Source organism: Cyanistes caeruleus, chromosome 6, assembly GCF_971803275.1.
Source record: "Cyanistes caeruleus chromosome 6, bCyaCae1.hap1.1, whole genome shotgun sequence".
NCBI lineage: Eukaryota > Metazoa > Chordata > Aves > Passeriformes > Paridae > Cyanistes > Cyanistes caeruleus.
Window position 1 is genome coordinate 9,608,290 of NC_141706.1, and position 27,405 is coordinate 9,635,694.

The following is a 27,405-nucleotide window of genomic DNA, read 5'->3' on the forward strand; positions in this document are numbered from 1 at the left end:
TGAGGCTTCAACTGGATGAGGAGTTGAAGTCAGGAGGCTGTAAGGTTCTTTTCAGAGAGTGAGTGTTCTTGTGTTCCACTGGATTCCGCTGATGGCGCCAGAGAGGGAGGTTCTACCTTAGAGTCAGTGATTATAATAGACAAATGGGATAAAAAGTGCCTTTTCATCAATGTTCCTGGGATAACACTATTCAAATTCTAGAAGTATAAACAATCATTTGAGCTGGGGATTACAATTAGAAATTTTTTTTTGGACTAAGCAAACATTTACTTGCTTTGACTTTGTTCAACTGCTTTCCTCTTCTCTTTTTGAAAGGTAGCTCAGGTGATAGTGGGAGCCAATTTAATGCCTGAGAGCTTGTGGATATAAAATTTTGTTCTTTCTCTTAGTGCATCAGCATCGCAGCTACTGAAACTGCTGCCAACTGCACAGTTCCCTCTGTGCCACCAAGACTTGTTTCAGAGAAGTCCAGAGTACAAGCAAGTACTCAGAAGAGAGCTGGAGGCTCTCTAAATTTAAAGACAACTAAAAAGATTTTATATATAATTTTTCCTGAAAATAATACATTTTCTTGTCACAGGCCCATTTTGCAGTCAGGAATGACACCTTATATGACACTTTCCTCACAGATTTTGTTTAACTGTGTGACCACCTACTTACTGTCAGTTAAATGTGGGAATTGTTGCTGTCTCTGCTTAATATTTGCAAATAATAACAGTTACCATGAAGCTGTTGCTCCCCTGAGATGGAAAAGCCATTTTTGACAGAGTAGGAAGTTGGGTTGTGATTCAGAAGCAGCCAGAAGGGGCAGGGTGATGGAGAAGGTCAGACTGTGACAAAGGGTTAATGAGGTTTGTGGGATTTGTGTGGTGGAGAGGTGCTGGAAAGCAATGCTGCGAGGGTTCATGTGACCTTTGCAGCCCCTGTGGCTCAGGTGGCTCTGTCTTCTCAAACTGAAAGAGGAGAGATTTAGATTGGATATTAGGAAGAAATTCTTTCCTGAGAGGGTGGCAAATCACTGGAACAGGCTTCTCAGCTGCCCCATCCCTGGAAGTGTCCAAGGCCAGACTGAAACAACCTGGTCCAGTGGAAGGTGTTCCTGCCCAAGGCAGGGGGTGGCACTGGATGGCCTTAAAAGTCCCTTCCAAGCCAAACTTTCTTCACTCTCATGAGGCTGTTGCTTTCCACAGCAAAGTGGTTGGGGTGAGGGAGGGGAGCTGTGAATGCAAGGGAAAGGACAGCCCTCATGTGGAACTTACCCCACAGAAATCAGTGAATGAAGTGCCAACACTTCAGCCAGGGCTGAACTGCCAAGGATGGCCACCTTCTTCTGGCTGAGAGGAAACATGTCCACACCTCTCCTGAAATCTCTGCATCCTCCTCCTGCTCCTTCCTGGCACTTGCTGGGCTTGGAGCCCACGCTGGGGACAAGCAAGGGAGAGGAAAGATCTCTTTTTATAAAGCCCTGCACCCCACGTTGCAGCCCTGATTTCCATTAGTGAGCCTGTTGCCTGAGAAGTTCTGCATTCCTTGTGTGGGTTTAATGTGCCATTTCCCTTTTCTCTTTCAGTGAGAGAGAAAATGAATGTATCTGCTGTGCTCAAAGTTAAAGTAGATGCTGGGAGATAACACTGGGAATAGCTGCTACCAGGCTAGGCAGAAACACAGCTTGATACAAGTGGAAATCAGATGTGTAGCTATAGTTTATAGATCTGGATTTTTTTTTTATGGTGATGACTGTTCCTTCACTTACAAGGAAAAAAGGAATGGAGCAAAAGAACTGAAATCTGAACGTCATCATTCCCAGGCTTCTTTAAACAACTGTGAGAGTTGGCTGAGGTTTCTGGTGCAAACTCCATCACAGACATGCAACCAGAGATTGCTTTTAAACTCCTGAATGTGGCTTACCATTAGCAGCACCCCTTCACAGTAATGGAGCAGAACAAGGTGAAAGGGGCATGCAATTCCAAATGGTGAAGAAGTTACTGCAGGAGATGGGAGTGTTCCAGATAGAAAGATCCACTAGGTGTGGGTTTTTACTAGACTTCTGTACTTACTGACTTACTGGTCCCTTTTTGGTAGGAGACTGGTTTTAAAACCAGAAAAAACCCAAAAAACCCCAAAAAAACCCCAAACAAAAAAAAAAAAAGAAAAAAGGTGAAAACCCAGCCCTTGTATTTAATTTTGCTTAAAGCAGTTTCGGATACTTTCTTATACAAAGTCAAGCAGAGTGTTAAAATGCTAAACCACCACTAAATCACCCTCTTCCTTTCGTAGGGGAAGAACTTTTCCCTATTAATCTCTATTAATATTATTCCTTCTTATGAATATTTTATTTTTCTAGACTTTGGTTAAGACTGCAAGTTTTTATGCTTTGGTTTTTTTTTAAGTTGACTGCTAGTGTATTGCCAGTTTGTTGTGATATATCCTATGGGTTTCCCACCTTCTTTAATATTTGACTCTTTCTATTTTCATATCTTTTTGACAGTTCACTCATTTTCCCACAGGCTTAAGAGTGATCTTAGGCATTGTTCAACACCTTTCAACAGCTCCTTTTTTATACACCATGAGTAGACTGTGAGTTGATGGTGACCTTTGGCTTTCCTAGGCACATCCTGTAGTCACTGAGTGAGCTGTTGATTGCCATCCAGAGGAATGATCATTTGGAAAATGTTAACCACAAGCATCAGGCTTTATGCAGATCTAAATTTAACCTTGGGCATGGGAGTGATGAAGTAACTTGGTTATTCAGTCAATTTAATTAATAATTCAGTGATCTCACTGACTTGGTGTTACAAAACTACTTTGTTGACTCTGTGTTACAAGGATATCCATTGCCAAGAATTGTAAACACAGACATTTTCAAGTCACTCTGACAAACTGACATGATGGGAATGTATGATGGGCATATAAATTTTGAATTTAATTAGGGCCTGGGAATGTGCAAGTTTAATTTGCAGAAAAACTAAAAGCTTTAATGTTGTGTGTTTTCTATTCTAGGCCATTATGGTCAGGTGAATATTGATCATGTTTCATATTGAAAAATTTCAGCCCTTAAAAGCTCCTGTTTGGTATTTTTTCTGCAGGATTAGATGTTTTATTGGGAGACAGTTTTGTTATTCACTGCTTAATTTAATCCTCCTAATGTGATGGTAAATGATTAACTTTCCCCTTTTGAATAAGCTGTTAATGATTTTTCATTTCAATTTCTAGTGCCGTTTACAGTCCCAGTGCCAACAAGGATACTCTGTCTGCCTTGGATTATCAGGGTCCCAAAAGGAAGCTCTACAGTGCTGTCCCTGGGAGACTTTTTATTGTTGTAAAGCCATATCAACCTCAAGGGGAAGGGGAAATTCACCTGCACAAAGGAGATAGAGTCAAAGGTGAGCACCTAATTCATTTGGAATAAGCCTTTTTTCTTGCTAGGTGGGAATTTTATGTTAAAATTCTCTTTTGCAAGGCTGGAAATAATCCGTATGGTGAAAGTGCTTTTATGCATTTGTTTCTTTGCAGGGCATTTTGCTCCTGGCTCTGTTTCATAACCAACACATATTTAGATACCGCTTTAACTGACTTCCAAGTGTTACCTGCCACAACCCACAACTCTGTGCAGTAATAGCACCATTGTCTCTTACCTAGGGCACAGAATTTGCTGTTGGAGCCGTTCCAGAGGCACCACTCCAGGGCTTTAAGGGTTGTAAATATGTCAGCTATCTAAACAGCTCAGGAAGGGAATTGGGGTAAAGTCGGCTCTGCTTCTGGCTCTTTCCTCAAGGAACATTTAATTGGTTAAGTAGAAAATGTCCCCTCACAGGACTCGGGATAAGTGGGTAGGGAGAACCTCCTGTAAATTTAATTTTGGAGGAAGCGTGGTGGTGCATGTGAAATTTCTGTTCACTGTTGCACTTCCTTGCTAAGACCAGGTTTAAATCAAGGCCAAGCTTTGTTATTGCTTTGAAAGCAGTAAATTCATCCAGATACAGCCGAAAAAAGGGGAGATAGGGTGTACAGGACTTGCCTTCCCCAGAGTGAGGTGTTAGGCTGTGGTTTTGCACATTCAGCTGAAACAGAAAAAAAGAGACTTTGTGTTGGACCCATACAAATCAAACAACAGTTAGGGAAATCAAACAAAATGGAGTAAATTCAGTGTCCTAAATAAAAGTGTTAAGCAGCTGCAAATTTTCTTGTGAAGGGAACTACTTATCTCACAAAGGAAAACTTCAAATACCTCCTCCCTTGAGCCTGCAAACAGTAGCTGGAAGAAAAAAAATAGGGAGCCATTAGAAGGTAGTTTTGCATTTTTATTTTTGGATGTACTGATTCTGAAGCATTTGTGGGTTTAATAATTTTTGTCAACTCTAGCCCTCAGAAGGTGTAGGACAGAAATCTGAAGGGTGCTGCACTTAAAGGTAAAACATGCAAAGATAATTTTAACTGCAGCTTAAATTAATTTATAAGTTAATTTTAAATTTTAAAGACAAAGGGAGAAGGTTAAACTTAGAGTCTGTAGGGCTGAAAAGATAATTTTGCAGTTCTCAAGGTTGTTCCCTGATCAGGTAGGAAGCAGTGATTATGATCTCATGGTGCACAAGAACTAGGATGAAGTTTGGGGAGTACTAAATAACTTCCTCCACTCTGTGTTCACAGACATCTGACAGGTGTCAGTGGACAAGAAATGAGTGGCTGTTCCATGGCAGGTGCTGGACACAGAGATGTTCAATTGTGCTGTTGGATTTAAGGATGCAGGAATATTTTGTTTATGTAGAGGACTGAATATCAACAACACAGGTTCTTCTCATGAGGATAAGACAACTCTGGGCAGCTTTGGGAAAAGACAAGACAGAAATCGTGTTTCCTGGCAAAAGAGGAAACACTGCAACAGGTTGCCTGGAATGCTGAGTATTTTAGAGGCATTCACTACCTGGCAGATGGTTTACATTAGGTTTCGAAACTATTCTATGCAAAAATAATCCCAGAATAAAGGACTTAAGTTTCAATGAAGTGTTTAATGTTTTTGAAAAATTAATTCAGGAGCCCTTGGTTCTAAGTTATTATGACAGTCACTGGAAAATATTGCAGGAAGGAATTAGTCCACTTCTCATATTTTCATATAATGATGTAGTCTAAATGTGAGACCAATGATCTTGGGGACCAATCTAAATACTGAAATTAAAAATGGAATTATGGCTGAGGTTTTTCTTTGTGGGGAAAATGTCAGTTTATTGAAAACAATACATTAATTATTATTGTCATTAAAAGGGGGATGTGCCCATCACACATCAAATAATTTCTGCAGGGATTATTTTTTCAGCTTCAAGAATCTGATTTGCACATAGAATTGAAATATGGCAGAGTTTTTCTAGGTCCATTTGTTTTAAAGCATTTTAGAGAACTTTGCTACAGCAAAGTCTGGCGAGGTTTCCATACTTGTCAGCCTGCTTTTGGAGAGGATTTGGGAGAAGAACAAGTGAACATGGGGATTGTCAGTGTTACTCCTAAGGATGAAACCTTGTGAAATGTAATTTAAGGCTGTTTGCATGGCAGAGCTGGAACAGTGTGTGACAGGCTCCCAGAGCTAATCAAAGGGAAAACTTCCAGAACAAGATCAAATCCTATTTCGTGTTACCATGTCAATGGTTTCTCAGCTGCAGCAAAAAATATGTCAGAATGAACACGGCAAGGTCATGGAGAGAACAAAGACTGCAGGGGAAAAAACAGTGGTGCTTTAAAGAGGTCTCCGTTGTGTAACAGTATTAAAGAAACTGCTCAAACTTTTTGTGCCAAAAATCCAGGTCCAATTAAATCTGGATTCCCGTCCCTGTTTCAGTCAAAATGTAATTATTGCTAGAGAATAAGTGTAGTGGTAGGACAAGAAGCAATGGCTTTGAACTGAAAGATGGTGGATTTAGACTAGATTTGGGGAAGAAATTCTTCATTGGAAGGAGGTGAAGCCCTGGCAAAGGTGGCCCAGAGAAGCTGTGGCTGCCCCATCCCTGGAAGTGTCCACGCCCAGGCTGGACGGAGCTTGGAGCAATCTGAGATAGTGGAAGGTGTCCCTTTCACTGCAAGAAGGTTGGAACAAGATGATCTTGAAGGTCCCTTCCAACCTAAACTATTCCAGGATTCTGTTATGTTTAAAAAAATTACTCCATGTGAGCAGGATGGGCTCCTTCTCCATCCTCCAAAAGGACATGCAGTAGAACTTGGAGTCCTAAGTGCTGTGGGAGTGCCAGAACTGCTGACTATAAGGAGATCCTGCTTTTTTTCCTCTCTCTGAGCAGGAATTCTTGGTACTGGATGTATTTTATGTCTTTTACAGACTCACTTAGCAAGACCATGGCCCAGTCAGCCTGTTTGGGTTTAGTGACTTACTCTGTGCAGTGTTTGGAGGAAGTGGGAGAATATTAAACCCCATGGAATTCAATTTTCCCTTCACTCTGAAGACAGCCTCACTGAGAAAGGGAAAAGCTTTGTCTTGCTCCCTCTCCTCTGCCAGCTTGGCGACTGCACTGTTCTGTATAAGACACTGATGCCCAAGTCCTGGCCCTTGGGTTGCTTTGGGGAACTCAAACATGGCCTGGCATTGGCTGTGGGATTATGCCCTGTGTTCAGCCTGATGCCAGGGAGATGCTTATCACGAGTACATCCCATGAGACTAATCACAGCAAAGATGTAGCAAGGCATTTATTGTAGGGATAAAAACCCAGAACAACATATTAGAGAAAGGGATTACTTGGGAAATGTTTTTATGGATTTTCTTTTTTAACTTGGCAGAATTAGAAGGGTCACGGAGAGGGATGAATTCCTAAACTCTTGATGAAAAGTGTTTTCATCAGATGGAGATGAAGCAGGGTTGTGTTTTTTTTCTTTCTAAAACTGGTAGAAAAGCATGAGTGACAATAGTCCACAGTGTGTGATATAAAGAAACTGCTTAGAGAAATCTGTGAATGGGCAAGGTTCAAAGAAAATGTAAACTAAACAAAATGGTCTTGTATTAATAGGATATTACGTAGCCTGTACAAAAATACCTGCTATATTTTTAGTTGTTAGTCATACACACTGACATCATTTGTGTGTCTGCCACTCATGAGAGAAGAGCCATGGCTGCTTGCAAAAATAAATCTGATATCTTTATTTATACCAGAACTGCCCTAATCTTATGTTTTCACATAAATGAAGGAGAGCTAGTTTGATTCCTCACTGGAACACTTCTAATATTTTGTTTTTATATATCTTGTTTCTTTCTTCCTTCTGTATCTAAAAGTCCATAGCAATAAGTCTGCCATAATCCAAATGCACACAAACATGTATAAAATATCTGTAAAATTAATTTGAATCAGGTTTTGTGTTCCTAAATTGAACTCTTGCACTGTAAATCAAGTGATCTCTTTGACAGAAAAACTCAGAGAATGCAATACTCAAAAAATTCTTTGTGAGCAAATTAGCAGTTTTCTTGGCTATGAAGATAAAGCAATAGAGAAGATTTTTGGGAAGGTAACAGGTCTGAGTTCCAGGTGTAGACATGCTCTGGTCACTTGAAAACTAAACAATCAGAATTGTTTTCAGCATCTGGGTTATATTAAAAAATACCTAAAATGCACATCCTTCACTGACTTAGAAAGAAAAAACCTGATTCAAATACTTTAAGAACTTTTGAAGTCTCACTCTGCTCACAGCTTTGTTTTTCATGGTCTCCCCAGATCCTTCTTTTTTCTAGGCTCACCCCCCGCCCCAACTCTCTCAGCCTTTTCTGGTGCCCAGTGTCTGGAAAAACAGGGAGTTATTTCAGTATCTCAAATATGCTCCAACAGACTTTTCCATGAGCCCTCCGAGATTCCTCCGGTGCAGGCACAGTGTGCACATCACAGAAGGGTTGTGGTAAACCCAAATTCAGCTCTCAGCTCCATTCCTCGGGGTCAGAGGAGCAGGAGCAACTCAGTAGCAGCAGCTCAAGCATCTGCTCTGGGCTGGAAGTCAGTAGTTCTGTGCATCAGAAATATTGACCCTTGTGACTCTGCTTTTATTTCAGTGTGATCTCAGCCAGCAGGGCAATCCAAATATATCACTAACATTTTCATTTCTTGTGAAATCCACTTGTAAGTCATTTTGAAGAAGAAAGATTATTAAACCCCTGCTGTGCTCAAAGATGCTGCCAACAGACAGTGCTTGTGGGCAGGAGAAAAGTTGGTCTCCCGAGCTTTTGCACTTGTTAGATTAGTAAACAAAATCCTGGGAAGGGAAGAGCCTCAGAAAGGCTGTTCAGTTTCTTCAAGAGCATTTTGTACCTTGTGTGGCTAAGTGTGGCAGCAAAATTGAACTTAAGAAGTTTGCAAGGTATTGTTCAGCTGCTCTTTCACACGGAGGATGAAATGAATGTGAAATGGAATATTAATCTTACCCAGGGTCACTGGTCTGTCCTGACTTGGTTTGATTTCAGTTCTTAACATGATAAGTTATGGCTCATCACAGGTCCTATCATAATTCATTCCTTTAAGCTGCTTGTGCCTGAAGAGCTGGACAGAGTGGTGCTATCAAAATGTAACAATGACCCAGAGTTGCTCCTACTCCAGCAGGAGAGTTCCCTTTGCTGTCAGAGGCCCTGGGAAGGGATCAGGATGTAATGACAAATCCTCACTGTCATTGTGCTTGGCTACTTTAACATATCCTTTCTTGAGTAGTCAGCAACTGGCCTGGAATAGTCGGGAAAGGGAGCACCAGGAGTCGGAGAGGAGCTGTGAGTGCACCAGTGTGGTGCAACACAACACTACAGACTCTGCACCTAGGTTGGCTTGGAGCCCCTTCTCCATTAATTCTCTCTGAATTCCCCTGATTTCAAGTTCGGGCATCACTGTGGAGAAGAGCAAACTTGACTCTGACTGCACCTTTCTCAACAGAGCTGGGGATCAGTGGGTGGATTTTTTTGCAATGTTTGATTTCTGACCAAAACTCAAATCAGTGCAGATTGATTTCTCACACTGTTCTCATCTCTCCTTCACTTTCTCAAAACTGTTTCCTAGACACCTAAATAACAGGGAAAAGATGATATACATAGAAAATTTTTGGTAAGGGGAAAAAGCTCCCACAGAGGGCCAAATGTTGAACAGCACAGCTCACTCAGTTCTATTTCAGCTGAGCCATATTTCCTCAGATTTAGAGGATTATGTGCAGCTTATTGTATTTGTAGGTTTGACATAGGGAGTGGTTGCTCTGTTAGTAGCCCCAGTCCTCTTCTCACCCTGAGGTTCTTTTCCTGAGGTGTTTGCACTGTTTCTTTTCCTGAGAAAGCAGAGCTGAGAAAAGGTGAAGAGATGTTTCAAGTCAGGATCTCTGCATTATCTCCCTAGTTTGGTCAGCTCCCATAAGCAGGGAAAGAACTGCTGCATTTCCTTCTCTCCCACAGGAAATGTCTGTAGGGCCACAGTCCAGTCTGACTCTCAGGTCAGTTAGCCAGAATCATTAATTGCAGATATACAAGGCTTCCCTTCCAGACTGTTGGTGGAGTGCACAGGAAGGTCTCCTGGGTGGCAGCTGGGGGGCAGGGACTGGTGTGTGTGCTGGAATCCTCCTGGTGCCTGGCAGCAGGGTGTGGGGCACTGAGTTCCTCCCCACTCCTGCTGCTTTGACCTCAGGTTCTGTTGATGACGTCTTTGGGAGCCAGAACCAGCCTGCCCATACGGCAGAACAGCCAGATCCTGCTCACAGCATCCCTCACAGGGAGGGAGGGAGGGAGGGATTGCTGTCAGGAGCCAGGAGGGGCCGAGAAACAGTCAGAAAAATCCCTGTCTTTAACGGAGAGCAAGATTAAGTTGTAACTTGTGCTGACCTTCATTGATGTTGTATGCAGTTTGCTTTCATCAAAGAATCATGGAATCAGGATGTTTTTAGGGGTTGGGATGGACCTTAAGGATCACCCAGTCCCAATCCCAGCCTTTAGACACATCCAGGGATGAGACACCACAGCCTCCAATAAGTATTCCTGCATAGATTGTGTGTCATTTAGAAGCTCTCCTGCCAAAGACAAATAATTCTGAACATTTACATCAGACAACAGACATTTGAGCAAGGGAAAAGCCTAAATCACAATGTTAATTATTTCTAAAAAAAAAAGAAAAAAAAAAAAAAAGTTATGTTTCTACCAATTAGAAATTAAAAATGTCCTGTATTTCAAAGAAGAAAACCTAGATGATTTTTGCCTCAGGACACAAACCCAGTGCAGGATGGTTCAGCTGTTAATTTTTTTTTTTTTTTTTTAAATGGATTTCCAACTTTACTGTCATTCTGTTGATTTTTCTTTTTTTTTCTGCTGGTTCAGAAATGTTCTTTTTTCCCAGAACATGTCCATATGATTATTTATTCCCAGTCCATATGATTATTTATTTTCCCAATAAAGAAGAACGCAGTTTATCCAAGCACTAAAAATTGATTTAGATATTACAAAGACATTTTAGGTACATCCTGTAACAGCTGTAAAGACATTGGCCTGAATTGAATTTGGCTTTAAATTTCCTTGGCATTTTTGCAAATAAGGCTGCCTGGAATAATTCACTCCTGGGCATTTCAGTATCACAAGGAATTTAGAAATAGTAGTCACCATAATTTGTTGGGAAAATTGCTTTCATTTCTTGTTGAGGCATGGAGGGAGCTGTAATGCGGGAGGATACAAATTCTACGTTCTTTTGATTAAAATAATTTTTATAGTCTATTGAGTAATTAAGATTAGTATGTTATATTAATATAAATACAATATATACATTGCCAATAGACTTAAATTTCCAAGAGACAAAGCATTCTATGCTCTATTCTACTAATTTTATAATGTATACTGTAGTAAAATATTTGATATATATAATTTTCTGGAAGAATCTTGCTGATTTTAAGTGTAATGCTTTCAAGACATTAAAATACGAGCTCCTGATTGGCACCTGCTTATCTATGTTTTTCTGTTATCCGGTTGTTTGGTGCTTATCCAATTTTGCTTTGCAGTTTTGTTCATATAATTGGATCCAAGTCCTTTTTTAAACCACACTTTCACTGTGAAAAGATGTCCCAGGATTCCTGATGTTACAAGAACCTTTATTTCACTCTTACAACATCAGATTCTTTTTTTAATTCAGGTTGTGTGTGAAAAGCCTCTGACCTGCTCTTGCCATAGCAGCCACACCTTTTGATTTTACCAAAAGAAAAGGGGGAAAACCATTGAAAATTAGCAGACCTTATTATTAATTTTGGGAAAGTTATCCTTTGGTTTACCACTCTTTTGTCCATCAGCAGGGAAAACATTGAGTAGAAAAATCTCTTGCTGGTAAGAAACTATCTGTTACAGCAAGTCTCTTAAACACTATTGGGAGAGGAAAGATAGAGATTAAGGCCTCATTCTAAAAAAAGCATTCATGGGTACAATAGATAAATTACATTTTTCTACTTATCCTTTAAGTTCTTCGCATTGGAGTGAGTGAAGTGTTGCCAGTTTTTATAGATCTATATTTTATTATGGCCTTGGCTCGTGCTGCAGAATTTCTTATTAATGGCACCACGTGAGAGGGATGAGGATCATTTCAAGGTTTTAGGAGATGCAGAACCATGTAGGGCTCAACCTCTACGTTGGAATATGAGTTTGTCCTCCATATCCCCAACAATTTGTCTGTCTCTGCACATCAGCTGAACCCAGGGCTGTCCCTCATTTGCCTCTTGTGCCATCCTTGTGCCTCTTGCAGCTCCAGCAGGCTTTTCCTTATCCTGGCTCCCAGCATGAGCTTTTTCCCAGAATGCTGAAGGCTGCCTGCATTCCAGCAGCACTCATTTCACCCTTCCACCTCTTTTCCATGGATGTTATGTCTTCAGGCAGGACTACACACGTTTTTCCTTTGCTCTGGCTGTTAGTGATGGCTGATACTCAATAATTCATGTAATAATGGGCTAAACTGGGTCTGGTTCTGCTCTGTAGGAATCCCTTTTCACCCTGTATTCACAGACAGACTTCCAAGGAAAATTTCTTTTCCCCAAAGTGTTGATTTGCATCAGCTGCTACTGGCACAAACACATGAAAGCACTCCATGGGTTTGAAATACTCAACTTCCTCCTTACAGTGCCTCTCTCCTTCTAGAGCTGGAAATATCTGTGCAGTTTGGAGTGTCAGCGGATCTGACAGATTAATAAAATACCAAATTAGGGAAGTCTGTCTCAACATCTAAATAGTTTTTGTTCTGAGCATATTGCCAGTTTGTGTAGTGAAATCAGGACTGAGATTCAGGGCTGAAAATTCCCCTCAAATTAAAACAACAACAACAACAAAAAAAAGCAGTTAATTACTGGCAGTAGGACTCTTTCACTGTCTCACATTTGGAAATTTTTTTTGGCTGGAGTCCTACACTGTCTTTTATGACTGAAGTTAAACCAATGTACAGTAGGATTCTACAATAATTCTAATATATACATATAGATTATTAAGTTTTCCCGGTTCCTTATATCTGTGAGAAATCAGGTTGTGATTCATGTCAATCAAATAGCACCCACCTACGTATGTGTGTCTGTGGGCAATGTGGACAGAGACCATGGGATTATTAAAAGAAGAGATTTAAGAATCAGCGAAAGTAAGGCATGGAAGTAAGGTTTAACAAGGTAACTATATAATAGTAAACTTTTAGCTAACAGTTTGTTTTAACAACAAAATTGTAATTACTTGCTAGTAATTAAGATAAGCTTTGAACTACTTTGTAGTATAAGTTTCAAACTATCCTTTGTACAAGCTATAAATGGGTTTTTTTTTGAGTATGGAAGAATTTTTAATCACTTAAAAAGGGGAAGTAGGACTAACATGAGCTGAGAGGCTCTACAAAGGCATTTTGAAATATGCTGACTTTGAGTTTGTAATAACTGAGGAAGAGGCCCTATGAAGACAATTTTTAGACATGCTAGCTTTAGGTTGTGAAATGACTGAAAGAAGGGTTGTAAAATGTGTGCTGATTAACAGAATATATATGCTTGCTTAAACAAACTGTATAAACAAAAATAATGCTAGTGGTAAAAAGATATTTTAAAAGAAGTATGGGAGGCTGGAGGGACATCAGAAGACCATCTCGGACCACTTCCCAAACAGATCTTCAAAAACCACAACTGCTTATTATGAAGAAAAGCAAGTAGAAAATAACTGAAAATTTGAGGAAGAGAAGTACCTAGAATGGTATAAGAGACCTGAATTTGTGCATTGCTTAGGGCAGAGAACCTCCGCACCCAGTGCTGTCCTTGCTCACCCTCCTATCGAACAAATTAATAAATTGGATATATTGCTTGATGTATTGGCAAGTCTAGCTTTTAATTTATAAGATATCAAAGAAATGCATTCTTACATGAGCAGAGGTTACATTGTTAAAAATGTATTGGAAGCTGCTGAATTCCCCATTTATATTAGATGGATGATCAGGGAGTGTTTTTTGTAACACTGAATTATCAGATGGACAATATGTGTTAGTTAATATGCACAGGCTTGAAACATTTTCAACAACACCTAGAATACAGCAACATATTTTTTCATTAATTATGCCCCATGTTTTTATTTTTTAAAAAAAGATATGCTACCATTTTTTTTTATTCAGCTCAATTTTCAATGTAGAGTTGTTGGTGTCATCCAAGTTCAGAGCCCTCCCCCAGTATCCTTTAACTTGCTAGGTTTATAGGAGTTACAGGTTTCCTCATATATGCTAGAAAGTTGCTTGACAAATTGTGCATTTGGGATCCATCCAGGTGTAGGATTTTTCCTTAATAGATGTTTAATATGAACTTCTTACTGGAGTGGTGTGTAAATGTGCAGTTCATGGAATCTGTCTCTTGGAATATACTACATTAAAAGACTTAAAAGTGACATATTTATAAACATTTTGCTGTCAAATGTCTCTGTTAATAGACGGCCATGTGATACCACAAATAGCTCAGGGTTGCATTTATAAAAACCCTGGTAAACATTTACTTTCAAATGCAGTTTTACACATGTTGGTGTCTCAAGCCAGACTGCTTTCACATTACCAAGAATTTTAATTTTTTTTTAAAAACTTTTTTTGGGGCTCTGATTGATTTAATTTTCATCCTGCTCTGTACTAGTGCAAATCAAGTTCAGCTTCAGTGCCCCTGAGTCACAGCAGCTGCACTGATCCCGAGTTCAATTGCAGCCAGGCAGGGACTGGGATTTTAAAGCCTGGCAAGGTTTTAACAGCGCCAGAAGTGCTGGTATTGGAAACCATCAAAGCACCTCTCCTTTATGTCCCTCCTGCTCTGAAATACCCTACAGAGGCAGTATCCCAGGTACTGGAATCCTTTAGCAAAGAGATAGATTTGGGCTAATTAGCCTTGATTTCCAGCAGGGGTAGTTGGGGCAGAGCTCTGAGTACCTGTGCTGTGAGTCTGATCCATATTCCCAATCAGCCTGCTTTTGTTGATACATCACCTTTGTTTCAGTATTAATGTACAGCATCTTTGTAAAAGTACATTTATAGTCTTCTAATATATAGTAAACATACAGTAGTTTATAGGAACTTCTATAATACCAATTCAAATGTCACAGCAATTATTTAGGGTCCTTCCATCACCATCATTCACCTCCAGTTGCTTACTAATAAAATTGTTGCTCTGCAGGCTTTTGTCACAATCCTTGCTGAGTCCTAGAATTAATATCAAGATAATTAGAAGTGCCAGATGAAAGCCTTTTCTCCTATTGACAAATCATTCTCCTCCATTTTGTTGTTTTCTTCTATTGAGAAAAAAATCATTGAAATGTTTCAAAAGGCATCTCCATTGTGAATTTCACCTATGGGAGGTTCAAGTGTTTGCTGTGTATTCAAACTCTTAAATCATATTACTCAACCTGCATTGCAAATCCCTGGAGCTATCCACTAAACCAAATAACGTATTTCTTTAGGAGGCAGGAAAAGCAGGAGATATCAAAATATGTATTATTAAAATCCATTTCAGTGTGGGTGCAGTTTTATACTGGGTTCAGCACTTCATTTGAGCAGAGAAGACAGTGCTTTTTTGGCAGTGATATCACCATGTATTTATCCTTGATTAATCCAGCAGTGAGAACACTGAAAATGGAAACACTTGTGAGAAGGCCAAAGAAACTTGAAAAAAAAAATTCGGGGTGTGGTTACAAAGACTAAGTAGAGAGGGTCCTGCTTAAAGATTACTCTGTGCCCATTTTGCGGGGACCAGCATTAGTTTTTGCACAATGTTTGCTCGTTTTCAGTGATTATTGAATGTGTAATGCAATAAGTGTGCATTTGTGTGAGGAGGCAAAGTGTAACGCTGCCTGTGTCTGCCCTGTTTAGTGCTGAGCATCGGAGAAGGTGGATTCTGGGAAGGCAGCACCCGGGGACATATTGGCTGGTTTCCTGCAGAGTGTGTGGAAGAAGTTCAGTGCAAACCAAATGAAAGCAAACCAGGTAATCACATGAAGCTCCTGTTGAACCTTAATGTGAGAAATTCCACGTGTCTGTCCAACAGAGACATCAGGGCCTTTGTGCACTTCTAGAAATGGGGGAATTGGATAAAGCTGAGCTATTGAATTAAAAATACAGGTGGGTTTATTGATAAGATTTTACTGTCCAAGCAAATAGACTTTATGATGAACTATGCTGGGAAGTAGCAAAGCTTTTACACAGAGCTGTGTGCAGACATTTTGTATAGGATTATGTTGCTTTTTATTTTCTAAAGTCTGGGAGAATGTCTAATGAGACAATTAAATAAGGGAAGAAAAACCGGCCAGTCATCTCCCAATCTGAGGGAGTCATTTAGCTCTTGTTCACAGCCCTGTTGACCTTTTCCTGAATGCTAGAGGAGGCATCCTTTAGTGGGATATCCCGTACCTATCCTTACTTGATGACAAAGGAAATGGAATCCTCCTTTTTCAGACAAGTGTATTGCCAAAAGTGACTTTAAGCAAGGAGCCTTTACAGTCCTGGTGTAAGAAAAGAAAAAGAAATCTACATTAAAGCAGGTTCTTTTAAGAATTGCGTACCATCTCAGCATTTCTCTGCTTTTAAGAATTAAGATGTGAGGACATCCTCTCTAATTAAAAGCTTATTATAAATGAGCTCTGAGAATATAATTAATGTTCTCCAGGAGTGTATGCAGTTTGAAATCAGCTATTGATGTGTTTTTAGATCTCTGTTGTATTGATTAAGAACTTCTGGCATTGCACAGATGATATGCTAAAATTTATGCATTGTATCATTAATTTACAGGGGTTTTTCTTTTATGCATGTTGTTATAAATTGCAAGGTATCCTTTTTTTTTTTTCTGTGTGGAGAGATTGTGCTTCCTTTTCTATTTCCCTTTTGAGAGAGGAAAAGAGGAGGAGGCAAAACCAGATCTAATATTTGGAGAGAATGGATCCAGGCTCTGGGAACAGAGGAGAAAACAGTAGTGTAACTCTTGAAAGGGCTTGAGAAAAGTCAGAATTTAGAGATGGAGGGGTATTAAACAAGAGGAAGATTGAGGCTGGAATTGGCCAGTGTAGGTACAGTAACCCTGCATTAAATTTGAGTTGTCCATTTGTTTCCAAATCTGAAGAGAATTCTGAGGAAGGCATTAAGTGAAGTTCTAAGATAAGTTTTGCATATTTTTAATGATTTTGAAGAAAATGTAACAAAACTTGATTGTCACAAATCCTTAAACACTTCCTTGAGAATTACTTCAGGAGGCAAATTCACAATGTGACAGGACTGCCTTAATGGATTATGATTTTTTTTTGAGCAAGAATTTCTTTGATCATTCAAAGGAACACAAAAATTAAGAAAATAATTGTCACAAGAGGAACAAAAGGATTATGAAATCTGGAAGCAAGACGAGAATATAAACAGAAGCATGTTACAAATTTTCTGACATGAAATTATGAAGACTTATGCCATGTGTCTGGCAAAGCACCAGACATTTACTGTAATTTATAACTATTGCTTTCTTTCTTATTGTTTTCCTGTTTGCTTATGGTACAGAGGGAATAATAATGTTAACATAGCTTAAGGCTTTAAATATGCCATTTTTCTACTCTAAAAAGGATGAAAATGTAATTAAATGGGAACAAAAGGGACACATATTCTCTGGCAGTGAACTTGTGCACTCCCATATTTTGCTGGACTGTCTCAAAAAATGTCCAGCGCCCAGAATGAGGTTCAGTGCTTCTGTGAGTAATGTGATAGAGGCTGGAGCTGGGAGAGAAATGAAATATGTGGAATGCACAATATGTGCCGTATTATTATTGAAATACGGCATGGAGTGAAAGCAGCTGATCACAGAGTTGCTCTGTGCATTCCCTCTGCATAGGAAACAATGGAAATGAAAAGGGAAAGCTTTATAAGCAAAAATCAGCCAGTATTCCCTCTGAGTACAAATGCAGAAGTAATTTAGAAAAATGTGTTAGGCATGGTGAAATGATTAGAAATTAAATTAGGTCTGCTGGGATTGCTGAAAGAACATCAGCTGAGAAACATAACAAACTTGTGCCACTTGCAAGAATTTGTATTGTGGTCTTTGCAAAGCAGCAGAACTTCTTATGATAATGATGTAGAAAGTAGATCATTTCAATGTGGAGTAAATGAAGCTCAGAATCAGCCTTTTCCACACCAGCACCACAGCAACAGTTCTTTCCCTTCAGTGAGACTTAGGAACATTTCTCCCAGCAGCTTTCCTTTGCTGCTGTTTGAACAATTGTGTTTAATAGAGGCTTGTCATTTGCACACCATGAGTGAAGGAAAGAGGAATAGTTTTTGGAAAACACAAACCCCAATTAAATACTCCAGGCCCAGTAAAACTACTGGGCAGTTTCATGTCAGGCTGATGTATAATCTCCCTTCTAAGGAAAGTTCAATTTTTAAGGAACCATCCTAACTGTTCTCTGGAGGTGGGCAGGATGGAACAGCACCTGGTTCCTGTGCTCTCTTCAAAGATACCATGCCAGCTTGGCAGGTTCTGTTTTCCAAAAAAAATCATATTGACTGGCATTAATTCTATATCCCTTCTTTAATCCTTCATTAATTGAGACTTACAGGGATTGCTCCATTGTTTTGCTAGGGTTGATGCCAGGCCTATGGGCTCCTAATTATCCAGGTTGTTTCATTTGCCTTTTAATAGCAAGCACAGGACCTCCTGCTTTCCAGTCTAAAGGAGTTCCCTTGACATTTTGAGATCCAATGGAAAAGGAACAACAAAGAAAATAATTATTATGGTTTGCTAAATTCTTCTGTCTGCTTTTAAAAAATTCTTACAGACAAAACCTTTGTGCTACCTTGTCTTAAAAAGCGTAGCATTTGTAGACAGTTTTTAACATTCTCCAGAATTACTCTGAGAGTAGAAGTATTCCCTCAGATGAGGTTGGCACATCATCTTGCCTTTTACCTGCTAAAACACAGAATACAAATGTCACATATTTACTCTTTCTGCATTACAATAATACAAGTTACCTTGTATTATTCAGTAATGAGCCAATTCCATTCTGAAATATCTTTCTATTCCAAAATATGTTAAAATATAATTATTTTTTTTGCTAAAATGTTCTGGGTAACTTGAGAAAAAGTTTCTCCTGCTTTAATTTAGATGTTTCTGGTGCTTTTCTTCCATCATAAAGAACAAACACATGAACTTGAGAGACTTACTACATAAATACTCACTGTTACACTTGTGATTTTATTCTCCAAATCATTCAGGATTCAGGGCTATCTGCTCACAACTGAGGTGAAGTATTCAGTTAACTACACTCCAACTTTATCATTTATTCTCCCTCCCTCCCTAAAGTGCCTGGAGAACTCCTGGATTTTACAAATGATACTGAAATGAAGGTGGACCCAGCGTGTCTGAGAGATTCTTGCTGTCTTTCAACTCTTGGTTGAAAGAGCCTCAGTGCACCTTTACTTGAGTTCCAGCCTCATTTTTAATATTGTCCTAGGATGAGTTTTCATTCCATAGCCTCCTTCATGCTGTTTTCCATCCTGTGGCCTTGGGATACACCTTGTTGTAGCTGTAGGAGTGCTGGAAGTTTATTTCAGACTAGATCTGATGTGGGCAGGTGGCTGCTGTGACCATTAGCAGTTCTCAAGAGCTCATTTTTCCAGGAAAGGATCCGATTTGTGCAGCCTGAGCTGTGCCAGTCCTGGGGGCTGTGGCACACACGGGAGGCAGCACCCACAGGGCACATTCCTGGCCCTGTGCTGCCAATGGACCTGTGACCTCCAGTCACAGCAGGCTCTGCCAGGCCTCCAAACTGGCATTTCCTGTCCAAAGTGGAACAGAGGCATGGAATATTTGGGTCAGGAAAGACCTCAGGGATCACCAAGACCACCCTGTCAGCCAGACTGAGTGCCACGTCCAATCCTTTCCTGAGCACAGTGCCTGTGCTTTTGTTCGGTATCCCTTATTCCTGAGTTTCCAGCAACCCAGGACTAGCAGAGTTCCCTTGCAATTTCTTTTTTACCTGTGTAACCGTACACAGGTGTTAAAAGCAGAAACTGCAGCAATCCCTATCCAGCATTCCCTCCCGGTCCCAGAAGTTACCAAACAAGTCCAAGCTGTGTTAATGAAACACATCCTTTTGCTGTTTCTGGAGCACAGAATTTTCTGGTCTCCACATCCTTAGTTTTAAACGCCCTGTGCATTCAGTAAAACCAGATTTGTTCCTTTTTCCACCATCCCTTTTTTATAATTAGCACAACACCTTCCCAGGCAATAGAGCCAGCCAGGCTGCTAGAAAATGGATTTGCCTTCCTGCAAGAAGGAAAAATGCTTTACTGTGGATTGAGGAGCTGACATCTGTACCGGCCTTCCAAAAGGACAGGAGTCTTGATTTCCCATATTTGCTGTCTGGACATAATAGCTATCCATATATGCCTTATCCCATATAATTGATTCTATGATTTCGTGTTAAACACAGCAGTGAAGGGGAAAAAACACAGAAAAAAACGGCTTTTCATCCAGCCTAAATGACTTACCTCTAGTAAATAACCCAGATTAGCAAAATCCTTTTAAACAAATTATTCTTAATCTGTTACAATCATTTCTGGCTAATTTTTACCTAGAAAAACAACTGAAGAATAAATAGAAAAATTGTGGTGATTACTAGAACTCCGAAAAATTTTATGCACAAATAATTTTGGAAACCACTAGAAAGGGGTGGGTTTCAATGAGATAGAAGAGATGTTGTCTTAACAAATGAGCACATCAAGGGTTTTGATAATAAATTTTGATAAATTCTCCTTCCACAAGATTTCACTTTGAGTAGGAGGTACCTGTGTATCTGTGATAGAATTATTGTGCAAGTTAAACTGTTTGGCAGTTATGGACAGCAGTTAAGGAAAAAACATTGCTGCAGCTGGAAGGACTAAATGGAGGAAATATAAAATAAATTTATGTATGTGAGGGAAAGATACTTTTGTTGGGAAAGTTAATCACAAACATTGTCATGGCTGTAGTGTAAGGAGCTAAGAAGTTCTGAGAGCTGGGAAACATGTTCTGACTTGACAGTGTAGGCTAGACTCAGCCAAGGGAGTGGCCAAGAGAAGAATATAAACCCAAATTAAAACCAAATTTAAAAGGCAAGATTGCCTCACAGTTGAAAAAGTGTGCTGTGGTGCAAAGTCAGCCATTTCAAATGGGTTGAAAACTCAAGGGATGAATATTACACCTTCATTATATCTTTGTAATCCCAGTCAGGCTCCTGAATGTGGGATCCCTTTGTAACCCTGGTACCCAGAGCCCAAGCTGATAGGTCCGACACTGTTCAGTCAGTCCCCCTGCCTTGAATGATGTTGTGTAAAGCTCTGACCTCTGAAACACTCTTTCCTGCCTTGCTTCTGTGTTTTGCACAACCAACTTATGGCTTATGGGATTTTGAACAATTTCATCTTTTGATGAGTGATTTTCTGCCACATGATGTTTCCCATGGACAAATCTGCCGTTAAAAGATGAGAATGGGTGACAAGACTCAACTCAGCCATCATCCATGAAGATATTCTGTATCTGATTTAGGCTTTAGAAAGATCAGGAATATGCCATATACCATATTTCTGTTTAAACTGCATTCTCCTCCATCAATCAGTGGAAAAATGATACTGGAAGAACAACAACAACAACAATGACAAAAAACAAAAAACAAAAACCCAAAAACAAAAACCCCACAAACCCCCTCTCCAAAAACAACTGCAAAAACCAACCAAACAGCAACAACAACAAAAAAATCAATGCAAAAAACTAGATGTGAGGTGCTGATGGCATGCCAGCTCACAAAGCCCAATTGACACAGGATCTTGGTGCAGTAATAATCAACTAATTCTGACGGCTCTCTGTAGCTGAGGATGTAAATCAGCCCCACTTCTTTGTCTCAAGTAATGGAAATTCAAAGAAGGAACCTCAGCAAGTTTCTGCACTTTAGCTTTGCTGAGTGAGGCATTCATGTTCCCAGTAATGATAAACAGCAGTTTGGGAAAAGGCTCTGAAATGAATCATCACTCAATAATAATGGGAATTAGGAGGCAGAGGTAACTGGAGAGCTGTTTTGATCTGCAGGCTGGCTATGGGAGGGAGCCATCTGCTTCCCACACAACCTGCAGGGTGTTCTCTCTGGCCAAAGGTGCCTCGAAAGGCCTTTCCTTTTTTCAGTCTTGATCTTCTGAGCAATAGGCAATAGAGATTTCTTACTCTAACAGAGTTAGGATTTGTTTGGAATCCTTGGGAAGAGTAAGTCTACCAACCCCTTTCTCCAATGATGATACAGCTCTGGTTTGCAGGAAGAGCAGAATAAATCATTCCATGATAATAATTTCATCATTTGTCCAGGTTTTGAGGACAACATAAAGCTAAAACATAAAAAAATTATTCAAATTTTTAAAAAAGCAAGCCCATGTCTAGAACTTGTAGAGAATGTAAGCCTGTCTGCATGCTTATCTCTGAGTAATTTTTAATTCATAATATTTTACTGTCTGAGCTGCTCAGCTGACATGTACTTCATCCCTTTCACTCCCATTTCCATGCTTGCTAACAGCCACTTAGGAATAACTGTAATCAGCTGGAAAGGAGCAGCACAACTCTCCAAAGCATTGAAATAGGCTAAAAATAAATTGCATAGCAATATAAAATGAGAGTTACGTGGTAGGAAACTCAACATTTCCAGTGCATCTGGGATTGCTGCTGTGTGAAATCGGACATGCAGGTGTTGAGTTTTTCCTCTTGTGTTTTTTTTCTGCACTTTTTTTTCCCCCTCAAGAAATCATCTGTCACACCACAGAAGATCAAAGAAGTGCAAAGTCTGAGGGATGTCTCAGGAAAGGAGTTACTGTTACATCATTAAAGTGATGCTTTATTCCTTTTACTTCAAGTGGTGCATTCCCATTTTCTGTTCAAAATCACAGCCCATGGAATATTTTCAAGTCTGAGAGTAGATAGAGACATCAGAGATGCTACAAATTACTGTAGAAGCACCAAAAAGTTAAAGCTATGAAGTGAATGATTTATGAAGTGATGGAAACTCCTGGGGAATTTAAACCCAATTATTGGTTTAAGCTAGAATACTTCAGCTTGTGGGAGAACATGAGCAGCCCTGTTCTGTAACGTGCTAAAAACCTAGGAGTAATACCTAATTTTTTGATTCCCAGTTGTTCTTGTGGAAACTACTCATATAACATGTTTTTTTCAACTCATGAAAATCTGTTTCAAGCTACTTGAATTTTAACAAACCTGTTAGATCTTAATGACTGTTAGTAGACAAAAATTCATAGCTTTCACCTCTTGGAATTGTGGAGCATTTCAAATTTCATAAAGAATATATATTTTAATGCTAACATCTCTATACTAATTGTTTTATTTTGTTGTGCTTTTTTAATTAGTGATAAATTGTAATATTTTATGAACCTATGATCAGCTATAGTTGATCTTTTTGCCTTCTTTAAGTATCTTAAATGACAGTAGCAATAGCTTTTACTTTGATTTCACATTCATTCTTTTTCCCCTGAAATTTTGGGGAGGATTATCTGGGTAACCCAGATTCTCTGATGCACCTGTGTATATATAATTTATATCAACATGACTTCTGTTCGAGTCACTCTGGCTATCTATCAGGATTAAATAAAATGCCATAATTCATCTAATTCATTACATTTAGCGTGACCCAACACTTTTAAAAGCAACTTTAAAAAAAAAGTAAGAAGCAAGGCAAGCCTTAGATCTGTGCATATTCCAAAAGTGTTGATAAGTCATCCTTTTCTGCTGCACTAAATGACACATTGGGGCTTTTTTTCCCTTCTGATTTTTAATGGTTCAGATAAAAGGCTTGACAACAGAGGCTGAGAACTCTTTGAAAAGCTCCTCAGTTTAGCTGAGATCAAATTCTTCTTAATTTAAGGAAGATGATGGAGCAGCTGCTTAAAGTAATGGTGGTGCTGGAGGTGATCAGGAAAATGATGCCTAAACAGAGCAGCTGTCAGATAATCCATTTTCTGTTCTGAAATCATGGCACTGCTTTTTGCTTCCCTCCCTTGCTAAAGAGTTCAGCTCATTTTATTATAGATCAGTACTAAAGGAACACTCTGGGGTCAGAAATAGATTATTGGTCTTCAGGTAAAACAGATAAACCTGAGTGAATGTTCCCAATTGTGAACTCACAAAATAGATTGAATTTTAAATGGTACTGGAACTTGGTTATGTCATTTACATACAAAAGTGTGTTTGTAGCTGAGTTTGAGACTTGGGCTTTGCGTTCTGAACTGAAATGGAAGATGTCCATCAGCTTTCTCAACCTCCAGTCAGTCCACAATTCCCAAATATAAAACCTGGCTGTGAAAGTCGATTTTGTGGATGATTTACAATCAGAAAGCACTTCAATATATTGTTTTGGGTCTTTTTTTTGTAGCTAAGGGTTCAACTCTAATTATACAACAATCACCTAGTCTTTACTCCATGCTTGCAGTTATGTTTTGCACACATCAAGAATTAGTTTAGTGCTGTCTAGAGAGACACTGAAAATAGTTCTATACTTTGGCTGCTCTCCTGAAAATAATAAAAGTAATTGTATTGGATACCCTGTACAACACATTAGTAGTTTAAGGAAATGAAATATAACATGCTTTATCTCATATTTTGTCTGTCAGGTAAGTTATAACGCTGTTTATAAATGTTATGTAAACATTTCTTGGTCAAGACTTTAATAAGAAGGAAAATAGTTACATTCCTGACTGTAAATCCTTATAGATTATACTTTTTCTTTCATTTTGCCAGGATCAATCCTCTCCTTTGGGTTGATCTCATAGGAGACTTTGAGGCCCTAGAACACTGTTTGAGGGAAAAATGCAAATATAGATGGAAAATCCAAGACACTTTCCCAAAATCCCCAAGTTTTCATGCTAAGAGTCTATCATCCAAGGACAAGACACAGCTACATGCAGCAAACAAAAGACTGTCAGAAGAAATAATGACAGAACTGGTTTGTTTTAAGAACCAGAGAATGTTTCTTATGTTATAGATTTTTGCTAAGAGCTTGGCCCAGAGAAGGGAAAATCAAAGATTCTTGTGTCATTTTTAGAAAACAAATCTTAAGGGTGTAGTTTGTTTTTAAATGGATGCTTGAACTCCTTATGTTACTCCTTCTCATTTTTTTTAATGTTTCAATTAAAAACAAATTACCACTTTTCATTACCATTATTCAGGGTGAGCTGATGAATTACCTGTATTCTGGGCAGCGTGTGGACAGATGAAAAAAGAAAATTATTATTTTCCTGCAAATGTCTTGTTTACTGGGGGCAAGGGCAGTCTGTAGGGAAACAGAGGTGGATATGATTGTCAGAGGGGGTGCTGCATCACTGCCCTGGTGGGTAACCCCACTTTTTGTGCTTCCTGAGCAGCCCAGCAGTGGGATGATGCCATTCCTGCTGAACAGCCTGCTGCTGCTTTCCTCCCTGCTGCAGCAGAGGGATGCTATTCTTAGGAGTGGATGTTCTCAGGTCCCCACTCCCCCAAAGCAGATTGCAGGAGTGCTGGGAAGGACAGACACTTCTTGGCACACAGAGACAGTCCCAGACCTTCCCACGAGGGCTCAGTGCCCCTGAGTAGCTCGGGGTGGGAAGTGTTTGTGAGACTGAGAAGCAGGGAAGAACATGCACCTGGGGGGAGCTGTGTAGCTGCCGTGGCTACAAGTGCTGCTAGAGCCATGAATTTTGGTGTGCCACTACCTCCAGCTTCTCTTTGTGTGTTGTTTGTAACTGTGCTTTTAATGCTGCCACTAAGCTGGAAAATATATACTTATTTTTAGTTTAGTTTGTGTGCAAAACTCTCTGTAAATTGTTCCAAAATAGTGACTGCTGTGTCTAAAGTCCAAGTAACCTTGAAACCAAACTTGTATTTAATCATGCTGTGTCTGGGAAATGAACTGTTAAATATTACTGAACTTTTCCTCATTAAACTGGTGTTGAGTTTATTTGCATATGTTTTATTAGCTGTCTAATAAATGCAGGTGATACTGATTATTTAATGAGAAGCTTCACCTCTACCAAGATGTTTTTAAGGATTCATTTTGATAGCTGTTTTAGTGTTCAGTTCTGAAAATAAAAAATACTAAAGTTGAACTATAATGAGCTACACCACAGTTCCTGGATTTGGAGATTCAGTGAGGTTTCACCCTGTTAGTAGAGCTGGAAGAAATGTATCAGAAATATTCTTGTTCAAAAGTAATTCTTAAGAATTTTTTGAAGTTCTGACCTTACTTTGGAGGATGCTGTAACTCATCACATTTAAAAGTTAAGTGGAAATACTTAAGTTAATCAGCCAAGCACTTCAGAAAGTTCTTGCAAGGCTGTTTTGATCCATTTTAAGATGTATTACTGAATCTTTAAAAGTAAAGAATCAGTAAATAGTTGGTTATCCTTCTTCTGGATTGACCTGAGTGTCAAATAAGATAGCATTTAAAATCTACTATCAGATCTGCTCAGAATCAAAAGATAATAAGAATTTTTCTTGAAAACCACTACCCAGTTTCTTAGGTGGTACTATATGGAAACAATATTGATGACGTGTTCTATGTGTCATTAAGCACATGTAATTTTGGGATTCTCCCAGTGTATTCCAGTACAACCATAAACAGTGATAAATTTCAAGTTGTTGTGTTATTTATGAAGGACAAGCTTGATAAAGCATCCAGTATTCCAAGATGTTGGTAGAACAGAAGGAAAATAGTTGGCAGCAGGATCACAGGTACTGTCATGTACACAGGGAACAGGATCTCGGCTCTCTAACAGGATTCACCCTGACAAGGATTTTCCCTTAATAATCCTCCTGTTTCAGATAGCTCAAACAGATTACTTGGGCACTGAAATGGGTAGGCTTAAAATACCACTTATCCCTGATTGCTGGAATCTTGTTCTGGGAAGCATTTGGGAGAACAGCGGTTGTTTTGGGTTTTAAACCAGAACTTGCAGCTTAACTCTGGAAAAACCTTTTATCGTGCAGGCGCTGGAGGATGCAACCTGTCATTAAGTGGCAGATTTATGGTTTGACTTTCAGCTCTCATTTCAAAGCACAGAGAAACCACACTAACCACAACAACAGATAGTTTTGAATGGAAATCAATCAGCTTGAAGTGATTACTGCCTGAGTATTACTCAATTCCCAGTCTGGCATGCCCACACCCAGCCCTATCATCCACTCAGGTTTGGCAGATGTAGACTGGAATGACCAAGAGTATTGGGTCACTAAAAGGTTGTGAGTGGCTTGAAAAGTAGTTTGAACTGCATGTGTGAATTTAAGTTGCCACAATCCCTGTCATTCTGATGAATTATTTTTTTTAATCCATTCTAACTTCATACCTTTAGATTAAATTAAATTTGCCCACATAGTCAAGTCTCTTACAGTCAAAGTTTAAGGTACAGGTTGCAAATATGTCAATTGAAGGAGCATGAAAACAAGGAACCCATTTCATTTACCCCCTAAAACATGTAAGAGTGGCTTTAATGTTTTCCCAAACACATATGAAGAGTTATGATTTCACATTATTGTCATTCATAAATGTAAGAGGCCAATGAATTCCTTGAAACTGGTTGTTTTTTTGGAGCTAAACTGCATTTTTCTTGAAATGTAGCTGATACAAAGCATTAGGACACTAAAAATTTGCATCATTGCTGAAAAAAAATACTTTTACAGCTTTAATTTTAAATCTATACTGTTTTTAAAGTAGTTTGTGTTTTTGGCTTTGTTTTTGGGTTTTTTGTTTGTTTGGGCTTTTTTGTTTTGATTTGTTTTTTTCTTTGAGGAAAGTCTTTATCTTGCAAAAAACCATTTTATATGTATTTTCTGAAACCTGCACTATATAACATTGTTTTCCCTCCTGTGGTGTGTGTACATGCCATATATATTTCAAGCATTCATTTTTGATGCCCTAAATCAGGTTTT

At 39.2% G+C, this 27,405-nt stretch overlaps 1 protein-coding gene across 12 annotated transcripts in view; it reads left to right on the top strand.

Moving 5' to 3' along the window:
• The window catches only part of SHANK2 (SH3 and multiple ankyrin repeat domains 2), a 276,108-nt gene that overhangs the window by 103,437 nt on the left and 145,266 nt on the right, over positions 1 to 27,405 (top strand). For all 12 annotated transcript variants that reach the window (XM_086894900.1, XM_086894897.1, XM_086894895.1 and 9 more), the window contains 2 exons: positions 3,214 to 3,383; positions 15,318 to 15,431. In XM_086894900.1, the coding sequence (XP_086751026.1) occupies positions 3,214 to 3,383; positions 15,318 to 15,431 (284 nt within the window). The remainder of the gene's footprint in view (positions 1 to 3,213; positions 3,384 to 15,317; positions 15,432 to 27,405) is intronic.